General features: G+C 50.5%; 1 protein-coding gene across 1 annotated transcript in view; it reads right to left on the reverse strand.

Annotated features, from left to right (window-relative positions):
- Positions 1-14,956, reverse strand: part of LOC119969114 — a 358,923-nt gene that overhangs the window by 155,823 nt on the left and 188,144 nt on the right. The window contains exon 24 of the mRNA XM_038802328.1: positions 7,999-8,087. Within this exon, the coding sequence (XP_038658256.1) occupies positions 7,999-8,087 (89 nt within the window). The remainder of the gene's footprint in view (positions 1-7,998; positions 8,088-14,956) is intronic.

Below are 14,956 nucleotides of genomic sequence, written 5' to 3' on the forward strand. Positions count from 1 at the left end.
CGCGCCCTCGGCCTCTCAAACCTCCAGGGATCCCCCCTCCCATCTGGTCCATAAACCCCCTCAGCACCTTGGCCGCCGCCGGCCTCCTGCCTGTCCTTGAACTGGACCAGTCTAGTGGGGGATCCAGCACCGTGTTAAAGTCTCCCCCCATGATCAGGCCCCCTGCCTCCAGGTCCGGAATGCGGCCCAACATACGCCTCATAAAGCCAGCATCATCCCAATTCGGAGCATACACGTTTACCAGCACCACCTTCTCTCCCTGCAGCCTACCCTTCACAATAACAAATCTGCCCTCCTTGTCCGCCACCACTTCAGACACCTCGAACGCCACCCTCGTCCCCACCAGAATCGCCACCCCCCCCCGGTTCTTCACGTCTAATCCTGAGTGGAAAACCTGCTCCACCCACCCCTTCCTCAGACGAACCTGGTCCGCCACCTTCAAGTGGGTCTCCTAGAGCATAGCCACGTCCGCCTTCAGCCCCTTCAAATGAGAAAATACCCTCCCCCGCTTAACCGGCCCATTCAGCCCCCTCACATTCCAGGTGATCAGCCGGATCAGAGGGCACCCCGCCCCCGCCATAGCTCATCGACTGCTCGCCCCAGGCTAGCACACCCCGCCCGACCCGTTCCCCATGATGAAACCGCCTCTCCTCTACGCCCCTGGCCCACACCAGCTCCTTCCTGGCCATTCCAGCAGCAACCCGGTATCTCCACTCCCCCCCCCCCCCCCCCCCCCCCCCCACAGGCTAGGACCCCTCCTAGCCGCGACGCACATTCCATGGTACTTCCGTGAGTCAGCTGACTTCCGCTGACCCCGGCAACTCCCGCCAAAACCCGGCCCTCCCGACATGGGGTCATCCCCCCTCCTGCCATACCTCCTTGGCACTGCTTCAGCGTGGGAAAAAACCAGTAGAGGCCACGCCCCCACCGCCAGCTCCACCCCTCCTGCCCCGCAGCGCGGGAAACCAGAGGAAAGCCCGCGTTTCACGCTGCCCCACTCCACCTTTCTGACGCAGCTCCCAAACTCCAGCTCCACCCCATCCCCCAGCCCCGTACATTAGAAAAAACAAACCCCCAACATTCCCCACATAACACAAAACCATACCTGTTAGAACCACCCGGAAACAGAGCAAGAACCAGCATAAAAAACACATGTCAAAATTACAAAAACAGCAACAGCAAAAACAGCAACGACCGCAGTACACAGGACCCCGCAGCCCCCAGTTCGAGTCCAGCTTCTCCGCCTGTACAAAGGCCCACGCCTCCTCCGGGGACTTGAAGTAGTGGTGCCGGTCCTTATGTTACCCACAGACGCGCAGGCTGCAGCATTCCAAATTTGACCTGCTTGGCATGCAGCACCGCCTTCGTCTGGTTAAACTCGGCCCGCCACTTAGCCACCTCCGCACTTCAGTCCTGGTAGATTCGCACTACCGAGTTCTCTCACTTGCTGCTCCTCTCCTTCTTGGCCCAACGCAGCACACACTCCCGGTCACTGAACCGATGGAACCGCTCCAGCACCGCCCGCGGGGGTTTATTCGTCTTGGGCCTCCTGGCCAGCACTCTGTGGGCTCCCTCAAGTTCCAGGGGCATATGGAAGGTCCCGCCCCCATCAACGAATTCAGCATCGTGGCCACATAGGACGGAAGAGCCGACCCCTCCAGCCCCTCTGCCAGGCCCAGGATCCTCAAATTCTTTCGCCTCGTGCGAAAGTCCAGCTCCTCCAAGCGGTCTTGCCACTTTTTGTGAAGTGCCTTGTGCATCTCCACCTTCCCCACGAGGACCACGGCCTCCTCATCCCGATCAGCGGCCTGCCGCTGCAACTCCTGAACGGCCGCCCCCTGGGCTGTCTGGGTCTCAAGCAGCTTGTTGGTAGTCGCATTCAAGGAGTCCAGCAACTCAGCCTTCAGCTCCGCAAAACAGCGCAGAAGAGCAGCTTGCTGCTCCTGCGCCCATTTCCACCAATCCTCGGGTGCTCCCCGGCCGCCATTTTGTCCTCCTTCCCCCGCTTTTTCTGGGGAGCTGCTGCAGCCTTTTCCTTTGCCCCACTCCGGGTGCGCACCATAAATTTCGGGGAATGATCCTCCAAACACCTTCCCCCACCGGGAATCGTCGAAACAGCGCCGTTTGGGGCCCTAAAACAGGCCCGAAAGTCCTTTGATAGCGGGAGCTGCCGAACGTGCGGCTTAGCTCCGCATCACCGCAGCCGGAAGTCTATTATCTAATCATTGTTAATACTAATCACTACTAAGACATTGTGGCACCTGACTACCTGTGGTTAATCCCACCCACTTCTCTGTCCTGCTTGCTTTTCAAATTTCTTTTAAACCCTTCAGGAAGGATATATTGGCCGTAGAAAGTTTGCAGTGCAGATTTACCAAAATAAACCCTGAAAAAGTTATAGGGAGAGCTTGAACCAGGGTTGAATTCCATGGAATTTAGTAGGTTAAGGGATCCTTTGATCAAAGTTTTTGAGATACTATGGGGAACAGATAAGATAGAGAGGAAAATGGACCCGGGCCCTCAGGAGGCCATATTCTGGGTGTCGGTCCAGCCGGGATTGGAAACGGGCATGGAGGCAGGTGTTGTAGCCTTCGCCTCGTTGATCGCCCAAAGGCGGATCCTGTTAGGGTGGAGATCAACCTCTCCACCCTGTGCCCTGGCGTGGCAGGGGGACCTGCTGGAAATCTTGACGCTTGAAAGGGTCAAATTTGAACTGAATGGAAGGATGGAGGGGTTTTACAATTCATGGGCATTATTCATTATGCAGTTTTGAGAACTGGATTACATCAAGCATTGAAGGGGAGGGTAGCTGGAAGGATTGGGGGAAGAGGGTCTGTATGTGCTAATGGTGACTATGGGCGATTCCTGATTTCTTTTTTCCATTTGTTTATGTTAACATGAGGGCTAATGTGAAATGAAATGAAATGAAAATTGCTTATTGTCACGAGTAGGCTTCAAATGAAGTTAGCCCCTAGCCACCACATTCCGGCGCCTGTTCGGGTAGGCTGTTACGGGAACCGTAATGTTTGGGGTTTGGTGGGAGGATGGAATCGTTGTTATTGATATGGATATTGACATTACATTCGTTACTGATTATTGTTGCGTGTAAATTTGGAAGAGCGTGTGAAAAAGGAGAATAAAAATATTTTTTAAAAAAAGATAGAGAGGAGAATCTATTTCCAGTGGTTGGGAATCCAGGTCCAGGACGCAAAATCTAAAAATTAGAGCCAAACCTTTCAGGAGCAAAATTAGAAAACAATCCACACAACACGGATGGCTAGTGAGCAGACCTAAGACCATAAGACATAGAAGCAGAATTAGGCCATTCAGCCCACCGAGTCTGCTCAGGCATTCATTCATGGCTGATATGTCTCTCATCCCCATTCTCCTGCCTTCCCCCCATAACTCCCGAGCAGGGGGGTGAGGAAGAGAATATGGGGTGATTTTAAGATGGTCTGGAATTCACATGGTTGGATGAGGAGAGGAAGCAGGCGCTAAAGAAGCCCCCTGAGGCTGAGAGAGGTAATGGAAAGCAGAAGAGGGATGAAGTCGGGGAAGGCCCCGGGGCTGGACGGTTATCTGGCGGAATTCTATAAGGAGTTTGCGGCGGAGTTGGCACCACAACTACTGGCCGTTTAGCGAGGCGCAGGAGAAGGGAGAGCTGCCGGAGGCAATGATGCAGACGACAATAATACCAAAGTACCAAAGAAAGGGAAGGACCCGTCAGAGCGTGGGTCATACAGGCCCATAACAATGTTGAATAAAGACGAGAAAGCCGGGGGGGGGGGGGGGATGAAAGGATGTGTTCCAGGGGTGTTTGCAGAGGTCCTCATTGTGACAAGTAGGCTTACATTAACAATGCAATGAAGTTACTGTGAAAAGCCCCGAGACGCCGCATTCCGGCAGCTGTTCGTGTACACAAGTGGGAGAATTCAGAATGTCCAAATTACCTAACAGCACGTCTTTCGGGACTTGTGGGAGGGGTGGCTGGGGGAGCAAGGAGGAACGAGACTAGTGAGGATCAAGGAGAAATGGGAGGAGGAGTTGGGGGGATGGGAGATAGGTTGGGGAGTGTGGAGTGAGGCATCCGCAGGGTGAATTCGACCTCCTTGTGTGCAAGGATGAGTTTGATACAGTTCAAGGTGGTACACAGGGCACATATGACTTGGGCGAGGGTGAGTGGGTTCTTTCAGCGGGTGGCAGGTGAGTGTGTGCGGGCGAGGACCATAAAGTCACGTGCATATATTCTGGGGGTGCGAGAAGTTATAGAGTTACTGGGCAAGAGTATTCGGGACGCTAGCAAATATTGTGGGGGTAAAGTCGGGCCGGATCCTTGGGTGGCGATTTTTGGGGTATCGGAAATGCCGGAGCTGATGGAAGGGAGGAAGGACGATGTTGTGACCTTCATCTCACTAGTTGCCCAGCGAAGAATTTTGCTGGAATGGAGGTCGACAATGGCGCCAGGGGTGGCCTCCTGGCTAGTGGTCCTGTACGACTTCCTCTGTTTGGGGAAGATTAAGTTTGAATTGAGGGGCTCAGCGGAGGGCTTTTGAGGCACGGTGGGGATTGTTCATGACCATGTTTGAGGAATTATTCATCGGTGGGGGGGGGGGGGGGGGGGGGAAGGGAAGGGGGGGGGGGGAAAGAGAGGTGAAAAAGGGACTGTAGAATTGTGAATTGGGGAGAATGTTCCCCAGGTTATCTATGTCTTTGTATTTTTGTATATGTTTGGAATTAAATACATTTTTAAAAAATTCCGTAACAGCCTCCTGTACGGCGCCTTGCCAAAGTCTTCTGGAAATCTGAACAGGTCACGTTCACTGGTTCTCCTTTGTCCGACTTCCCCGTTACCTCTTCAAAGAATTCTAACAGATTTGTCAGAAATGACCGCCCCTTGACGAAGCTGTGCTGACTCCTATTTTATCATGCACTTCCAAGTACTCCGCAATCTCATCTTCAATAATGGACTCTAAAATCTTACCAATGATCGAAGTCAGGCTAACAGGCCTATAATTTCCGTCTTCTGCCTCCCTCCTTTCTTAAACAGGGGTATTACATTAGCCATTTTCCAGTCCTCTGGGAGCCTCCCTGCCTCCAGTGATTCCTGAAAGAGCACCACCAGTGCCTCCACAATCTCCTCAGCTATGTTCTTTAGAGCTCTGGGGTGTAGTCCATCTGGTCCAGGTAATTTATCCATCTTCAGACCTTTGAGCTAGCTTGCATCCCTGTTTCATCTTCTCTCCCCTTTTTGCTTTTTTAGTTGTCCTATGCTCCCTTTTAAAGGCTTCCCAGTCTTCTGGCTTCCCACTAATCCTCACCACCTTGTATGCTTTTTCTTTTGCTTTTATGCTATCCCTGACTCCCCTCGTCAGCCATGGATGCCTCGTCCTCCGCTTAGTATGTTTCCTCCTCCTTGGGATGAATTTCTGTTGTGCCATCTGAACAACCCCCAAAACCCCTGCCATTGCTGTTCCACTGTCTTCCCTGTAGCCTTCCCTTTCAATCAACTCTGGTCAGCTCCTCCGTCATATATTTGTAGTTACCGTTATTCAATTATAATACCGTTACATCTGATTCTAGCTTCTCCCTATCAAACTGCCGGGTAAATTCAATCATATTGTGGTCACTGTCTCCCCAGGGTTCCTTCATCTTGAGTTCCCGAATTAGACCTGCCTCATTACAGATCACAAATCCAGAACTGCCTGTTCCCGAGTGGGCTCTACCACAAGCTGCTCCAAAAAACCATCTTGTAGACATTCCACAAATTCCTTCCTTTGGGATCTGCTATAATAATTATTATTTTCCCAATCTACCTGCATATTGAAGGCCCCATTATTATTGTAATACTGCCATTCTTACATGATTTATCTATCTCCTGATTTATTTTCTGCCCCCACATTCTGATGACTGTTAGGAGGCTTCTACATAACTCCCATCAGGGTCTTTTTCCCTTTGCGATTCCTCAACTCTATCCACACATATTCTATGCCTTCTGATCCTATATTGCTACTTGCTATCGATTTAATTGAATTCCTTACTAACAATGCAACCCCACCCCCTCTGCCTGTCCTTTCGATAGGACACATATCCTTAGATATTTAGATCCCAGCTGTGATGTGCTTGCAGCCACATCTCTGATGCCCACAACATTGTACCATCCAATTTCAATGTATGCAACAAGCTCATTGTTTCATATATTGCACGCATCTAGGTACAACATCCTCAAGGGGGCTTTGACCATCCCCCTTTGCATATTTGCGTCCTTTGTTGCGTTGCCTGAATTTAGATTCCTGTCACCTTTGATACTCTGTTCTATTGCGTGTTTTGGAAACTTTATTAACCTCTCCTGAACTCTTGGCCTCTTTTAACTAGTTTAAAGTCCTTGTCACTAATCTGCATTTCTACCTTCTCCTTTAACATTGATTATCTAATTCTCCATTCAACTGAACCCCCCCCCCCCTATTTAGTTTAAAGCCCTACTCTACAGCCCCGAGAACAAAAAACAATACACCACAGGAACAGGCCTTTCAGCCCTCCAAGCTTGTACCGGTCATGATACCACTCTTGGGCAAAATTCTAAAGAGCAAAGTTGTGATTCACCAAGGCTCTGGCATGATTCAGATGAAGTTGGAGACCAAATCACTGAGTGTCTTTAAGGCAGAAATAGATAGGTTCTTGATTAATAAGAGGATCAGGTGTTATGGGGAGAAGGCAGGAGAATAGGGATGAGAAACTCATCAGCCATGATTGAATGGCAGAGCAGACGATGGGCCGAGTGGCCTAATTCTGCTCCTATGTCTTATGGCCTTATAGTCTAAAACCATCCTATCAGAGCAGGTATCCCCTCCCCCAGTACTAGTGCCAATGTCCCATGAATTCAAACCCATTAGTCCCATACCAATCTTTAAACCATGCATTTACCTCCTTAATCTTATTTACCCGATACCAATTAGCTCGTGGTTCATGTAATAATCCAGAGATTACCTTTTTGGTTCTGCTTTTTAATTTAGTTCCTAGCTGTTCATACTCCCTTAGCAGAACCACTGTCCTTGTTCTACCTATGTTGTTGGTACCTACATGGACCATGACAACTGGATCTTTACCCTCCCACTCCAAGTTCCTCTGCAGCCCAGGTGAGATATCCTGAACCCGAGCACCTTTGGGATTCTCGATCCTGGTCACAGAAAACAATGTCAATACCCTCTGATGATGGGAACTAATATTATCTGTTTTAACCTAATTCATCAAATGCAAAGCTTCGAAGTCTAAGGATCAATTGGAATGTTTTGGAAATTACTGTAAATGGACAGCAGCTCTCCGACTGCGGATTATCTCATTTAATTATTCTCAATACATGCAACTGCCCAACTAATGGGGCTATCTTGCCACACACTTTAAATAATAGTCCAGTTGGATTACTGCATAATATTGTGGGTTCGTTCAAAATATGAACCGTGCAATCATCGCCTCAAATTCTTGCCTATTGTGCATACTCGTTCCTTTTGTCCGACTACTGACGGCCTTACCTTCAGTGCCAAGTCCCGAAGCTCTGGAATTCCCTCCCTAAATTCCTCTGCCTCTTTTCCTTTAAGGCTTTCCTTAAAATTTACCTCTGGCTGAGCTTTTGCGCATCTGTCCTAATATCTCCATGTGGCTCAGTGTCAATTTTTGTTTGATTGTGCTCCTAAGAATCTGGTGATTTTCTAAGACATTAAAAGCACTATGCAAAAGCAAATTGGCATAATAAACAGAAAGGAACTTTGCTCCCAGAGTGCCACAGTTTGATTTTATTTCAACTGAAGGTAGAGGCTTGAATGATCAAACTAGTGTTTCATTTGATCACTGTTATTGAAAATCAACTTTAATAACTGTAGAAAATGCAATCATACATTATATGAAAATGGAAACTATGACTGTTTTCTGAAAACATTACTTGAAATACAATCAACATGTTAACTGAACAAATATTCTGATTTTATTTGTTTAATGCTCACTTACCTGTTTGTGAAAAAAGCCACCCATGGAAAATTCTTATCATGAGTATCTACAAAAACACTTTGTACCATAAGGTTTGGATCACAGCTGTGCTGCAAACAAACATTAAAAAAAAAATCAGATTAGTGTACAAAAGAACAAAAGCAAGCTGAATGGCTAAATAGAGATGCACGGAATAGGGAAACTATTTCCAAGGTAAGGTACTTTGATCTAGTCATTAGAAATTTGGGGCAAGGGATGGTGACAATGGCTGTGGGGGTGGCGAAAGAGGGGAATGTAAGGATTAATTGTTGAGCTTGAATGAGGTCTCAGGCACACCGGATATTAGGCTTCAGGTGCCATCAACATAGAACTAGGCACAGTAACAGGCATCGCCAGTGAAGCTGGATTGAAAATCAGGCCATTATGTTGGCAGCAGTATCTCTCAGATAAATGAAGGAGGCCGCGTTGGTGGTTAGGGAGGTATTTTATTTGCCCACTGATCTGTCACCCAAATTTCTGAGAATTACATTTATTTTTAATTTTTCGAATTAAGGGGCAAGTTAGCATGGCCAATCCACCTACCCTGCACATCTGTGGGTTGTGGGGGTGTGACCCACACAGACAAAGGGAGAATGTGCAAACTCCATACAGACAGTGACCTGGGGCCGGGAATGAACCTGGGTCCTCGGCACCGTGAGGCAGCAGTGCTAACCACTGAGCCACATACCGCCCTAATTTCTGAGAATTACGTTTTGTAAGAATTTTAAACTTAAGGAGACATTTTTGTCTCGCCAAGGAGCTATTATATCTGCTCCATCATTAAGATTGCCTAGTTCCGCCTCTGTAACACTACCTCAGTTAATCTGCTGCTGAAACCCTCAATCATGCCTCTGTTATCTCCAGATTTGACGATTCCAACACAATCGTGGCTGGCCTCCCACATTGCTCCCTCCATAAAAATAAGATACATGTTCTTACTCACTGCAACCATCACCCCTCTGCTCCCAGACCTAAGCTAGCTTCCTGTGGAGCAACAGGAAAAAATTTAAAATTCTCATCTTTGTTTTCAAATCTTTAGATAGCCTCGTCTCCCTACCCCGTGACCTCTTGCAGCCTGACAATCCTCAGAGATATTTATTGCAGCCTAAAATTATTACACTATTAGTGGCTCTGTCTTTGACACCTACACACTACAGCTCCGGAATTCCCTTTCCAAAATTCTCCAGCTTTCTCTCCCTCACTTTCATATTTTAAAACACTCCTTAAAATGTACATCCTCAGGGCAGCACGGTGGCCTAGTGGTTAGCACAACCGCCTCACGGCGCTGAGGTCCCAGGTTCGATCCCGGCTCTGGGTCACTGTCCGTGTGGAGTTTGCACGTTCTCCCCGTGTCTGCGTGGGTTTCGCCCCCACAACCCAAAAATGTGCAGAGTAGGTGGATTGGCCACGCTAAAATTGCCCCTAATTGGAAAAAATTATTGGCTAATCTAAATTTTCAAAAAAAAATGTACATCCTTGACTAAGCTTTTCGCCATATGTCCTAAGATCTTCATCTGTGGCTTGTGGTCTCATGTTTTGCTTTCTAATGCTCCTGTGCAGAGCTTTGGGATATCTTATTATTATAAGATAATGGATAAATACACATTGTTCTTGTCGTGGATAAATTATGGACAACAGATGGATTTTCAAGTGTGTATATTCGAACAGCCAGGCTGGAGAGATGAAGCTTTAAAAAAAAACAAGCACTTGGCCTTATTTCTGCAGGAAAGAATTGAAAAGTAGGGCAGCTATGCATCAAACCTTGGTTCGACCACACTTAAAGAGTATGCAGTTCTGGTTGCTGTATCACAAAAAGGATATACAGGCACTGGAGATGGTTTACGACGGTGATAACAGAAATGCATGCATATACAGATCAGGAAAGGATTGGCAGGCTGGGCCTCTTTTCTCCTAAAAAAGACTGGAAGTGTAACCTAATAGGAGTTTTTAAAATTCTGAAAGGATTTGATAGAGCACATACAAAGAGAATGTTTCCATTCTTTGAGACGAGCAGAACTAGAGACCATAGTCACCAAGAAATGCAGAACGATACTCAGAAGAAACTTACTTAATAAACAAGTAGGAACTTTAATGTAGGGGGAGACATGCACTGAGGCGGCACCTGCTAGGGTACTGCACTTTTTGTCCTTTTCTCTCACTTCAGGGTTTCATTTGTTTTCATAAAAGCCACTCTTATGAGGCCAAGGCCTCCTCTATTGATTCCAGATTTCCATTTGAGAACCCACATAATTAATGGGATAAGGATCCTATACAAGTGAAATGCCCAGAAAAATCAGGTGAAAGGTGGACAGTAGAAGTTTGTTGATGGAATAGGAGGCCCCTCAGAGTTCGTCGGCAGATAAAATGGCGGAGGCAGCCTCCGGGGCTTCGGCCACTCCACTAACGGCCGAGGTGATTTTGAGTACGTTGGTGAAAGAATTTGATAAACACGAGTATGTTGTGATAGAGGACCTCCAGGAATCAATGGCGGAGGCCTTGGCCCCCATCTAAGTGGTTCTGGAGAAGACAAATTAAATCGTAAAAGCCCATGGAGCCACAATAAAAGATACAGAAGTGGCCCTTTTGAGACACAGTGGTCAGATTGCCTCACTGGAAGCGGAGATGTCTTTAGTTGCCGAATTAAACAAGTCATTGAAGGGCCAGGTGAATGATTTAGAGAATTAGTTCAGTAGGCAAAACATTAGAATTGTGGGGCTGCTAGAAGGGGTGGAAGGCCCAACGCCTATGGAGTACTTTGCAGAGATGTTCAGGAAGATGGTGGGGGAGGGTAGATTCCTGTCACCTCCGGAGTTGGATCGAGTCTACTGCACACTCTGACAGAGGTCTCATCCTGAAGATCCACCCCATGTGGTAATAGTGAAATTCCATACCTTCAAAATGAAAGAGCAGGTTCTGAGATGGGAAAAAGAGCATTGAGACAGACTTCCGGTTGCGGCTATGCGGAGCTAAGCCGCACGTTCGGCAGCTCCCGCTATTTAGGGCCTTTTGGGCCGTTTAGAGGGCCCCAAACGGCGCTGTTTCTACGCATCCCGGTGGGGGAAGGTGCCTGGAAGAACTTACCCCACACTATATGGTGCTTACCTGGAGTGGGAAGAAGAAAAAGGCCGCAGTAACTCCCCCCAAAAAACGGGGGAAGAAAAACAAAATGGCGGCCGGCACTCCTGCTATTTAGGGACTTTTGGGCCGTTTTGAGGCCCCAAACGGTGCTGTTTCTACGCATCCTGGTGGGGGAAGGTGCCTGGAAGAACTTGCCGCACATTATCTGGTGAAAAAGGCTGCAGTAACGCCCCCAAAAAAACAGGAGAAGAAAAACAAAATGGCAGCCGGCGCTCCCGCTATTTAAGGACTTTTGGGCCGTTTTAAGGGCCCCAAATGGTGCTGTTGCTACGTATCCCGGTGGGGGAAGGTGCCTGGAAGAACTTGCCCCACATTATATGGTGAAAAAGGCTGCAGTAACTCCCCCCAAAAAACAGGGGAATAAAAACAAAATGGCGGCCGGCGCAACACCCGAGGACTGGTGGAAGTGGGCGCAGGAGCAACAGGCCTCGCTCCTACGTTGTTTTGCTGAGCTGAAGGCTGAGCTGCTGGACTCCATGAATGCAACTACGACCAAGCTGCTTGGGACCCAGGCGGCACAGGAGGAATCTATTCGGGAGTTGCAGCGGCAGGCCATTGAAAGAGAGGAGGAGGCCGTGGTCCTCGTTGGGAAAGTGGAGTTGCACGAGGCACTTCATAAAAAGTGGCAGGACCGCTTGGAGGAGCTGGACGTTCGCACGAGGCGAAAGAATCTGAGGATCCTGGGCCTGGCGGAGGGGCTGGAGGGGTCGGATCTCCCGGCGTATGTGACCACGATGTTGAGCTCGTTGATGGGAGCGGGGTCCTTCCATTTGCCCCTGGAGCTCGAGGGAGTGCACAGAGTGATGGCCAGGAGGCCCAAGGCAGGTGAGCCCCCGAGGGCGGTACTGGTGCGGTTCCACCGATTCAGTGACCGGGAGTGTGTTCTGCGCTGGGCCAAGAAAGAGAGGAGCAGTAAATGGGAGAATTTGGTAGTGAGGATCTATCAGGACTGGAGTGCGGAGGTGGCTAAGCGGCGGGCCGGGTTCAACCGGACGAAGGCGTGCTTCATGCTAAGCAGGTCAGGTTTGGAATGCTCAGCCTGCGCGCCTGTGGGTGACATACAAGGACCGGCACCATTACTTCGAGTCCCCGGAGGAGGCGTGGGCCTTTGTACAGGCGGAGAAGCTGGACTCGAACTAGGGCCTGGGAACATACTTTGGCCGCCGTTGTTTCCGCTGTGGCTGTTTTGTTCCAACTGTTTCAACTTCGACATGTGTGTTATGTATACTGGTTTTCTGTTTGCTCTGGTTACGGGTGGGTTTGTTTGTTGGGCATGGTTGTGGGTTAGGTGGGGAGTGTTGGGGGTTTGTGTTCTATATGTTCTCTTCTGTACGGGGCTGGGGATTGAGGGGAAACTGGATTTTGGGAAACTGCGTCAGAAGGGTGGGGTGTGGCAGTGTGAAAGCGCGGGCTTTCCTCTGGTTTCCTGCGCTGCGGGGCAGGGGGGTGGAGCTTGCGGTGGGGGCGGGGCCTCTACGGGTCTTTTTCCCCGCGCTGCAGCAATGCCAAGGAGGTGTGGCAAAAGGGGGATGACCCCAAGCCGGGAGGAGATAGGTTTTGGCGGGAGCTGCCGGGGTCAGCAGAAGTCAGCTGACTCACGGAAGTACCATGGAGGGTGCGTCGCGGCTAGGAGGGGTCCTAGCCTGGGGGGGGGATACCGGGTTGCTGCTGGAACGACTAGGAAGGAGCCGATGGGGCCGGGGGGGAAGAGGAGAGGCGCTATCGCCATGGGGAACGGGTCGAGCGGGGTGTGCTGGCCTGGGGCGAACATCTGCCAAGCTATGGCTAGTCGGCGGGGGAGGGGGGCGGGTTGCCCTCTGATCCGGCTGATTACCTGGAACGTGAGGGGGCTGAACGGGCCAGTTAAGAGAACCAGGGTGTTCTCCCATCTAACGGGGTTGAAGGCGGACATGTCTATGCTCCAGGAGACTCACCTGAAGGTGGCAGACCAGGTCCGTCTGAGGAAGGGGTGGGTGGGGCAGGTTTATCATTCAGGATTGGACGCGAAGAACCGGGGGGTGGCGATTCTAGTGGGGAAGAGGGTGGCGTTTGAGGCGGCTGAGGTGGTGTCGGACAAGGAGGGCAGATATATCATGGTGAGGGGTAGGCTGCAGGGAGAGAAGGTGGTGCTGGTGAACGTATATGCCCCGAATTGGGATGATGCTGGCTTCATGAGGCGATTGTTGGGCCGCATCCCGGACCTGGAGGCAGGGGGCCTGATTATGGGGGGAGATTTTAACACAGTGCTGGATCCCACACTGGACCGGTCCAGTTCAAGGACGGGTAGGAGACCGGAGGCGGCCAAAGTGCTGAGGGGATACATGGACCAGATGGGAGGGGTGGATCCCTGGAGGTTTGGGAGGCCGAGAGCACGGGAGTATTCCTTTTTCTCTAACGTCCATAGGGTTTATTCCCGGATAGACTTTTTTGTCCTGAGCAGGGGATTGATCCCGAGGGTGCAGGATGCCGAGTATTCGGCCATAGCGATTTCGGACCATGCCCCGCACTGGGTTGATCTGGAGTTGGGGGAGGCACGGGACCAGCGCCTGCTCTGGCGCCTGGATGTGGGGATGCCGGCGGAGGAGGAGGTGTGTAAGAGGGTTCGGAGAAGCATTGAGGGGTATCTGTATACCAATGATACGGGGGAGGTCCAGGTGGGGATGGTCTGGGAGGCTCTGAAAGCAGTGATCCGGGGGGAGCTGATCTCCATCCAAGCCCACAGGGAAAGGAGGGAGAGGAAGGAGAGGGAGAGACTGATGGGAGAGCTTCTGGAGGTGGACAGGAGATATGCGGAGGCACCGGAGGAAGGGTTGCTGGGAGAACGGCGCAGGTTGCAGGCCAATTTTGACTTGTTGACCACCAGAAAGGCGGAGACACAGTGGAGGAGGGCGCAGGGCGCGGTATATGAGTATGGGGAGAAGGCGAGCAGGATGTTGGCGCATCAGCTCCGTAGGCGAGATGCGGCTAGGGAAATTGGGGGAGTGAAGGATGGGGGTGGAAATGTAGTGCAGAAGGGGACAGAAGTAAACGGGGTCTTTAGGGACTTTTACGAGGGATTATACCGGTTAGAACCTCCGAGGGGGAGAGAGGGGATGGAGAGCTTCATGAACAGGATACGTTTCCCAAGGGTTCAAGAGGAGCTGGTAGAGGGGCTGGGGGCACCGATAAGAGTTGGAGGAGCTAGTCAGGGGGATCGGGCAAATGCAGTCAGGTAAGGCCCCGGGGCCGGACGGGTTCCCGGCAGAATTTTACAAAAAATATGCGGACCTGGTGGGTCCCCTGCTGGTGCGAACTTTCAATGAGGCGTGGGAGGGGGGGGGGGGGGGGGGGGGGGGGGCTTTTCCCCCGACGATGTCGCGGGCACTGATCTCTTTGATCCTAAAACGGGATAAAGACCCCTTGCAGTACGGATCATATAGGCCTATCTCGCTCCTTAACGTAGACGCTAAGTTGCTGGCGAAGATCCTGGCTACCAGGATAGAGGATTGTGTGCCAGAGGTAATTCATGAAGATCAGACAGGATTTGTCAAGGGGCGGCAGCTCAACACGAATACGCGGAGACTGCTCAATGTTATCATGATGCCGGCAGTGGAAGGGGAGGCGGGGATAGTGGTGGCGCTGGACGCAGAGAAAGCGTTTGATAGAGTTGAGTGGGGGTACCTGTGGGAGGTGCTGGAGAGGTTTGGATTTGGGGAAGCATTCATCAAATGGGTGAGGCTGCTTTACGCGGCGCCGATGGCGAGTGTAGTCACAAATGGAAGGAGATCGGAGTATTTTAGGCTTTATCGTGGGACCAGGCAGG

Source organism: Scyliorhinus canicula, chromosome 7, assembly GCF_902713615.1.
Source record: "Scyliorhinus canicula chromosome 7, sScyCan1.1, whole genome shotgun sequence".
Lineage (NCBI taxonomy): Eukaryota > Metazoa > Chordata > Chondrichthyes > Carcharhiniformes > Scyliorhinidae > Scyliorhinus > Scyliorhinus canicula.